The 8,978-nt window shown below is 43.9% G+C and overlaps 1 protein-coding gene across 1 annotated transcript; it reads left to right on the top strand.

The window, feature by feature from the left end:
• Window positions 1–1,955: 1,955 nt before the first annotated feature.
• Window positions 1,956–5,574, top strand: LOC112274033 (uncharacterized). The gene is made up of 3 exons (XM_024503165.3): window positions 1,956–3,695; window positions 3,887–4,033; window positions 4,688–5,574. The coding sequence occupies exons 1-3, from the start codon at window positions 2,809–2,811 to the stop codon at window positions 5,505–5,507; spliced, it is 1,854 nt and encodes a 617-aa protein (XP_024358933.1). The 5' UTR covers window positions 1,956–2,808; the 3' UTR covers window positions 5,508–5,574.
• The last annotated feature ends 3,404 nt before the right edge of the window (window positions 5,575–8,978 follow it).

Genomic DNA, 8,978 nt, shown 5'->3' on the forward strand with positions numbered 1-8,978 from the left:
TTCTTTTTCTCAAATTTTTTTATAAAGAAGGAAAGTTTACACTAATAAGTTGGATGGTGAGCAAAGTTTTGTGGAATTTAATACAAAAAGCATCCACATGAAATCATCAACTTTTTCTCATAGTTTTTTGTGGGAACAGAGAGAGAGAGAGAGAGAGAGAGAGATTGATCTCTTGTTGTCAAATACGAGAGCATTGAAATTAATTAGAACAAAGGGAGAACAAGAAGAACAACAACAAACAATGGGAGGAAGAGAGAATTTTGAGCCATGTGGGTGTCCCTTGGAGGAGTCCCACGTGGCACAGTGGTTCTCAGTTTTAATCCCATGTTTATTGCAAGTAATTTTCTATTCCTTTGCTTTGCAATGGCACAGGTTTCATGGAGGCAGCCAGTTGATTGGATTGGATTTTGTCTAGTCCCTCTACATGACCACAGTTTCAACTCTTCCAAAGATGCAATAGTAGAGGTGGAATACTGTGATTGGCATTGATGAAGACAGGATGTGGGTTTGCATGATTTTGTGAGTTTATTTGTGTTGTTGATTTTCTCATTCCTCTCTCTCCCATTCTGACCTGGTCAAACTATTTGTAAAGGGGTTCTCCTTGTCACCGAGACTGAGTGTGAAACCTAAAGGCCTTATAAATCTATTTTTCCATGTTTTTTGTCTGCCAGCAGCAATCAGTCAATCTGTGTGAGTCTGTGTGTCTGAGTGTGTGGGTGAGCATGCCAATTTATTTTGTTTTTATCATTTGTTAGATTGATTTGTTTATTTCTTGTTTATTTGTGTGCTTAGTATGTAATCACTGAGATTGATTGTAACATCTGAAGGATGTGTGAAGTGGAGATAGGCTAACACAGTATATGTTACTGGTGGGGCTATGAGAGTCAACCACACATACAGTGTGTGTGTGTGTATGTATTGGGTAACACATAACTTCCAACTGTTTGAATTTATTCTTTTTGTTGTGGTTGCTACAAAGGCCCATCTTATCCCCCACTGGCATACATATCTGTTCCCCACCAACAACTAGAAAGTCAAAATTTGATTATCAAGGATAGAGGAAGGGAAAAAAAAAGAAAAAAATTGATGAGTCTTAATAACATGAATAATTTTCAATACTTGTTTAAATTGAATCAGTGGCTGTTCAATCTTGAATAGTTTTGGGAAACATTTTGAAATACGAGTCCCCTCTGGACGAAGATGGTTGAAAAGAAGTAAAAAAATGCCTTCGTGACTCAGTAATCTTATTCAATTACATTGGCCTTGTGATGGAAGCCACATCAGCTTCAAAAAGAAAGAAAGAAAGAAGGAAATATCCATCATCCACACAATATCAGTAAAAAATCTGATTCATTCTGTCCACAGCAACACTTGTTTCTTTCTTACACCACATCATCACCTGAACCCACAATGTCAAATCCCCAATAATAAAAACAACTACCCTAAAGGAGGAATTTTTATTCCAATATGTGTGTTAAAAGAACCAAACGTATAACAGAGATGGCAGCACCGAATCAGCTCCACCAGCATGAAAAGAAAAAAGAGGAACAAGAAAAGCCCTGAAACAGGAAAGGAATTTTCCCAGCGGTCAAAAATCACGGAGTAAAGGCACAAAACGCGCAGCAACAGATTTCCAGATTGACCAAAAGCAGAAAGCCCACTTGGAAGTCCAGCAGGAGGAGCAGATGTTAGGTCTACGTGTGAAAGAGGCTATTTTTGAGCCCAGCCATCGACGGCGGATGTGACGGCCCATCGACGCGACCGACCATGTCAAGGACGGAGCGAGGCAAATATCGTCGGTCACCGTCGAGGCAACTCCGTCCAGGGCTCGGGGAGCTCCGCATCCCCCGTGGGCTTGTCGCCCGCTTCCAGGTCGCGGATCTCGGCACCGGGGTCCACCGACTGCCTCCAAGTCCCAGGCCCTTATAATCTTCCCAAGACCTAGGCAGGGAATAGTAAATCCATTTCTGGCGCAGAGTCTACACGCTCCAGCCTCGCTTGCAACCAACAGTCTTTTGTTGCGCTCTCTCTCTCGTTGTCTTTGCTCACGGAGCCTCGGTATCGAGCAAGGAGGAATTGAGCATCGTTGAATTTTGGCCAACCGCGAGTTGATTCTCGTTTGACCTGCGATGTTTCCTTTGCTGTAGTCGCGTTCGACGCGATTGAGGTTCCATTTTTTATTTTTTATTTTTTATTTTTTTGTGGATTCGAGCTGAATGTTTGAGAGGCGGAAATCGCCTTCGTTGGGCTGCATTTTGGGAGTGATGAACCTGACGGACTTGTCGCTACGGTGCTTGTGTTCGCTGTGAGTAGAGGTCGTGGACTGTGTCACTGGGTTTTTAGTCTTGGTTTGTTAGAGTTGTGGCAACCCTTGGGTTTAGTCGTGAGTTTGGGGAGAGCGCTTGGTGGCCAACTGGTAGTACATATTTGGAATCTGGCAAAGTTTTTAGAAATATTATGGTCTCGTTGTGGAGCGCTTGAGTAGCCTCTTGGATGATTCTTCTGAAACATGTCACCTACTCAAACACCCATTGTGTGTATTAGAAGGCGAATTCAAGGTTGCTACCTGCTGGTCATCGTCGTTTCCGGACGGTGAAATTTTGTGCTTAAGGCGGGAACGGAGCGATTTAGTAAATGCAGACAGCAAGGTTATTGAGGACAGCAACACAAATTCTGAAAGTCGGTTGAGTAGACGGAAAGACTGGAATATCATTACATCAAGGATTATCTGGTCCAGGTAATTGGGTTTCCTACTAGATTGAGTGAGTCTCCCGTTATCGGAGGCGCATCCTGGTTTTTGTAGGACCAATGGAGGGCACATTTCGTTCACGTCAGGAAGACTCCTCTGCAGACCTAAGCGAAATCCACAATTCGCGAAGAATATTGCGCTCCTCGACTGACTCAGAAGCTGCCCCATCTAGTCAATCGTCACACATTGAACTGGGAGTTGATTCAACCTCCTCTGGGCGTTTCCCGGAGTACAGTCCGGGATTAAATGCGTGGTCGTTCTGTCTACCCCCACCAGAGTTGAGAGGTCTAGCAGCGTCAGCTACGTCCAACAACTCAGAACCGAGCTGGAGGACTGGCAGTCCCCAGCATCTGAGCCCAATTCAAAGAGAGATTCTCGCGGACTTTCCATGGTTAAGCGAGGAGCTCGAACAACGGAGTTTGAATGCCGGTACAGGGACGCCTTCGTCTTCTGAAGCAAGCTATCCTAGATTCTGTAGCAGGTCCAACGAATATGGGTTAACAGGAGGTTCTCAGGACCACGAATCCAATGTTTCCTCCTCTGTTAGTCCTCTTGAGACGTCAGTTGCTACTCCCATTGATCACGTTGCGTGGGCACAGTCGATGCTTGAACTACAAGCAACGTTTGAGGATTCCTTACACGACGAATCCCACTTCCAAGAGAAGAAGCCCAAGTCTTCTGGATCTCAGTTTTCTGATCATGTAAATGTTGAGCACCAATCTAGATCTGTGACGCCAGCTCATTCGGAGACACCGTTCAATTCGGAGTCGCTGTCGTCCTCCCTCAGCGATGGAGAAGCAGAACTTAAGAAAGGGGAGGGGAAAGACGACAGTTCTATTTGTGAGGATGCTGCAGGCACTTCGGCTCTAAGCTCAAAGAGGAAGAGACCTGATCGGAAGGATGGGAAAGATGATAAAAGTGAAGACCAGGAAACCAAGAAGCCAACGTAAGCAGTTCCGTTGAATCATTTCTACGCAGATCAGAGCTTTATCTGATTGCGCTCTAATCTATTGAGATTTATCATCACATTAGAATGCAGGGTGTATCGTGTAATTGATACATATTTACGTTTCGGACTAGTCTTCAACGTTTGTGATAGATTTTTCTGATTTTGAATATGGCGCGTATTCTCTGCAGAAATCGACCGAGGAAGAAATTAGGCGTGAAGAGGGTGCGCGAGCCACGCTACGCGATTAAAACCAGGACTGATACTGATGTAATGGATGATGGTTACAAGTGGAGGAAGTATGGACAGAAGGCTGTCAAAAAAAGCCCTCACCCCAGGTACTGAACTTTTTCAAGAAAATCTCAGGAAACGTGGTAGGTTTTTCTTGTCGTTAGTGTCTCCTTGCGCTACAACTGCCTGCAGTCAAATCAGGAACTCGGCGTCCACTGTTTGCAGATGCTGCTAGAAACTATATAGCACTACAACACATGTTTGTGATCTCGAAAAAATTCAGATCATGCACTAGGACCGTGCTTTATACGTTGCAGCGTTTGATGCCAAGGGAAGCATGTAGTAGGACCGCTAACTTTCCGACTGATAAAGATTCCAGTAAATCACGGATATGGGACAATGAATGACATTGATAGCATGTTTCCAATAGGAACCTGCACGTGAGGCCTCTGATTTCTGAAATTGAACAAGTACAAAGATACAGGATTGCAGGTGATTGAGCTGTCCCTCAACCTGACCTTTTAGTAAAGCCGCGGTGTTGAATTGACACATTGGTCATTGAGCGGGTCGCTTTTACAATAACTTAATTTTGAAGTTGCAAAGTAGTTGTTAAAGTTTCCAAGGGCCGAATGCCAGGGTACAGATTCTTTTCACCATTTCGTCTTTAAACATGCGCAGGATTTGGTTCTAGTCGGTACCATTTCCCATCAATGGACTATTGTATTGAAATAGTTTCACTGTTGATTCGATGACTCGTGCAGAAATTACTACAGGTGCACAACTCTGAACTGTCCAGTTCGGAAGCGCGTTGAGCGGTGCTTCGACGATCCGGGCGTGATGGTTACTACCTACGAAGGCACTCATACACATCAGTCGCCTACTTTTCTTAGGAGTCCTGTGGGGTATCCGGGGGGTTTGCAAGAGCTTCTATCAACTCTAAGTCACCATTACAGCCAAGCCGGAAACCCAGCTTTACCACGTTTTCCCAACCAAAGCCATCTTGACCTCTCAAGTTCTGATCGGCTCTATTCATCGGTTACGTCGCCTCTGTGGGGGTTGTCACAGCAAGATGATGGCTCAATTCAAGACAACTTGAATTTGTTACGAGCGCAGGAGCTTCTCAGATTACAGCGAGAACCAGGCTGGGCGTCATCAATCAAGAGCGAACCCTTCCAGTTCGGGGCTCAAGATCATATACACAATATGAAGAGGCCCCAAGAAGTTCGATCAATCAAATTACCCAGCTCAAGTTTTTCAAACGGCAGTTCACTCTCAAACCAGAGTAATGAAACAGGAGCCAGATTGACACAGAGACAATTTGAATCACTCGGCTCTGCTGTGCCGGAGCATCTAGGCAGCCTTCCTAAAGATTATTCTTCTTTCAATAGTGATGTAGGGCCTTCCTCTGAACAGCAGCCCTTCCCTCCCATCTCGGTCAAATCTTTTCTAGATAGACCGCTTGTCTCTGAGCTGTTTAGTGCAGCGCCTAGTCAAGAATCAACTGGAACTACAGATGGGGGTCTTCTGGAGGACATGCTTAGACCCACCAATCCCACCAATCTCGGCATGTCCAGATCATGAACTTAGGATTCTAGTTAGGTCCATTCTTATGTATTTATCTCGAAAAATAACACACATTTTAAAATTTGAGCTTTCTCTGTTCTCAAATTCATAGTTTTACACTCGCAACAGAGGGAGAACTTTGAAGAGTCCCCTTAAGCATGGGGCTGCAGCACAATATGTTAACATTTGTCGTCGAACACGATTCGATGTGTTTTATGATTCAAGTCAACTCGTGTTCTCACCTAGCTTGTCACCGGTACATACAAACCATCAGTATAATACCTATCTAAAAATCTTTCTTGAGTCTCGCTTTATGTTGGAAATCAAACCTGTGGTGTGAGGAAAGGTGCCTTGGTTGTTTAAAAAAATTATATATATTCAGAATCCAACAGAATTCTGGAACTCAGGTCTACATCGACGTCGACGACATGGGGAGTTTAGTGGCTAGAACCAGTTTCTCTTAGGGACATGCATGAAAAATCACACTCCGCCAGTGCAATGTATAGCATTCCATTGGTGCCACTTTAGGAAGCTAGTCAGGGGCCTAGGGCCACTCGTCTCAAACCAGGACTAACTCGTACTAGCACGCTGCTTGCTAGTACGACTTCAACAGAAGGACGACTGCCACAGAAAATGTTCACCTCATAGGCCAGGGAAAGTGTGAAGATGTAGCTTTCACAAGGACTGGAGCCTTTTCCCATGTGGACAACCATACGATTCGATGAAACTTCCTAAGGTCACCTCCTGTGAAGTCATCACAAAAACAGCCGCGTTCGGTTCTTCATTTTGGTCACGGCTCTAATTTTGTGCCATCACTATCAGTAAAAGCAGTACGTTCGGGAATTTATAGAACTCTCTGCCTCCGTCACATTATGGTTCTCAGTGTGGCCCGCATTACAATGATGTGTTACCTGCTCGTAAAATAATACTGAAGACTTTCGTGGAGGTCACACAAGTCTTACTGAAGCCGATATTTTTACGCATCTGATGGATTCCGCATAGTCCCGTTCCAGCTCACTCATACCCATCATAAGTGCTCGTAGACGATCTAATTTTACTTTTCTGAATCGCCGTGACTGATCATGCTTAGGATAGCTTTTTGGATCCCTAAGCTGTTATTTTTCTATGAGTGATCCCATCACGTTCTAAGGAACTGCATTAGCTTTTATTATATTTTTATTTATTTATTGAAATTTAGTAAGGGTTACAATCTAAGTCATCTACCTGTATTCACCGGAAGATCACTGAACACTTAGGGACTGTAAGAATAGTCAAAGTTTGTTCGACAGAGAGGAGAGTGAGCTTTGTCATGAGTTTCGTCGTCTACCAAATAAGACTTCCAGATCCAAATATAGTAAAGCATGCTCTGAAACCTTGCAGTGTTTAAAACAGAGGACAGATATATCCAATCTAACGAGGATCTGCGCCACTTCCATTACGAATGCCTCAACGTTTCCATCCAAAAAACGCTCCCAGAACACATGCTCATGCATGGAAGGACACCTGAACGGTTATTTGCGTAAAAGTACGACATTCGACCTGACCCAACGATCTCTGCTGTGGAACCTGTCATGCAGTGGTATGTGCAAAATTCCTCATGCATAGGATGTTTTCCACTTGCAAATTATCCCCCAATTCCCTTGAGGTTGCGAGCATTGTGGCTGCGCTACATCGTGACGCAACAGGAAATGTCCAGATTAATCTTCGAGTAGACTCGATCCTTGGTCTTTTTCAAAATCTCAATTTGGTTTGCAATTATCTTATCCTAAAGTATATTTATGTCTCAATATATAAATCTATAACCATAGATATGTTAAATCATGCCAACGGGTGGCTCCTGTTTGTTTTTGCACAGCTCATGAACTCCCAGCTAAGTTGCAGATCAGTCCCCAATCTGCACCATCGAAACGACCAGCTGTAATGCTGAGCTGCCAATGGATCGATTGATGCAGACGACTTGTCAGGTTCATTGACAGCATTAGTGCCAGAGCCTGTACGACTCTTTACTCCCCCTTGAAAATTTGTAAGGATACATGTTTCTGGGGATAAAAGTCACGCACAAGCGCTTGACTTCGATTATTTTCTCTTTTGAGCACTCATCCACATGGCTGTCGATAAATCACTCATCGGCTGGCAAACGTTTGATATGGTACCCTAAAATAAAAATGTCTCTCCAACCTAGCGAGGAGAGAAAAGCATCAGCAGTGCGATCATAGCACCCCTCATCTTTTCGACTCATCCCTCTGGTGTGTGAAGTACACACCCAGAGAAGTGGGGTCAATCTTGCATGTGGGAACTGATTACATTCGCTGCTCACCATCCCTTGTTCCTACAGTCTCTGCGACTTGACTCCTCGCAGCTAGAGCTGCGAATTGCGTAGGGAGGTTCATGTTTCCAAGTACGATTACATATATATTATTTTATCGTACCACCAACGTCGCACTGGTCAACACAAACCAGCAAGGCCAAGCCCAAGGATTCATCTCCCTACAACCACTACTCCAGCAGTTGATTCCTCAACTACGCGACAGAATACTGTTACAATCATACTAATCTAGTAAAACCAGTTTACGGCAAGCAAATATCTCTCCAATCTCTTCACATCCAAGGTAAGATAATCACCGCAGGCGCGACATAGGCAGAATCAGTACAAGAGGGATCAAATCTGACAGATCAGTCGCGCCTCTCGCTGCACCGATTCGATCACGCCGGGACCCCCACACGCTAATCGCAGACTTCCATCTACTCTTTTTTTTTTTTTTTTTTTTTTTTTTTTTTTCATTCGGCTCTTTCCAGTGAGATCACCATCGCAAAGAGGCACAGGAAGCTGTCACCCACTGCAACGAAACCCACAGAACTGGTTAACAGTCCATCGTAGACATCGAACTGGTCTTCGCATCCCCTGAGCTTTTGCGAAGTTGGGGCTTTGCCGTTGGTCGTCTCCTTGTCAACCACCGAAGTACACTGCGCAAGATCGGAACTAACTACGATCCAGGATCATTGTCTTGACACAAGTAGACGCGGAGCTTTGGATTGTTTTTTTCACTTAAGGAAAGATTCTGTCACTGGAATTGCCTAAGGTGGTGTTTTTTGAGGTGGTCGATGAGGATTCGTTGCATACAAAAAAAAAAGGTAATTACCCACTTGATTTTTTAAAAAAAAAACAAAGAAAAAAGAGTACCTTACACCTCCAAAAGAGTCGTAGATCAGGTTTTGCCTAGTCCGTGGATAATATAGCTTTAAAGCTGAGATGACTGAATTAAGAAAGTTCTAATTCCAATGATTTCGCACTTAGTACTGTTGATTGGACGATTGTGCAGCAGCACTCATCATTGGTTTGATGTGTGGTTGCCATTTCAATCATCTGAAATGAAGCTTGTGTCCTTACTCACCCAATGATGGAATGTGGAGAGATTCTTAAAAATAGGTTTAGCATTGTGTAAAAACTTCATGTTACCAAGAAATAAACTCGTGATTGATTGATATTGA

This window comes from Physcomitrium patens, chromosome 21 (assembly GCF_059467195.1).
Source record: "Physcomitrium patens ecotype Gransden chromosome 21, ASM5946719v1, whole genome shotgun sequence".
NCBI lineage: Eukaryota > Viridiplantae > Streptophyta > Bryopsida > Funariales > Funariaceae > Physcomitrium > Physcomitrium patens.

Coding starts and splice junctions, on each gene's coding strand:
- LOC112274033 (XM_024503165.3), top strand. CDS start 2,809: ATGGAGGGCACATTTCGTTCACGTCAGGAAGACTCCTCTGCAGACCTA. Junction 3,696..3,886: donor CAGGAAACCAAGAAGCCAAC/GTAAGCAGTTCC, acceptor TATTCTCTGCAG/AAATCGACCGAGGAAGAAAT. Junction 4,034..4,687: donor AAAAAAAGCCCTCACCCCAG/GTACTGAACTTT, acceptor TGACTCGTGCAG/AAATTACTACAGGTGCACAA.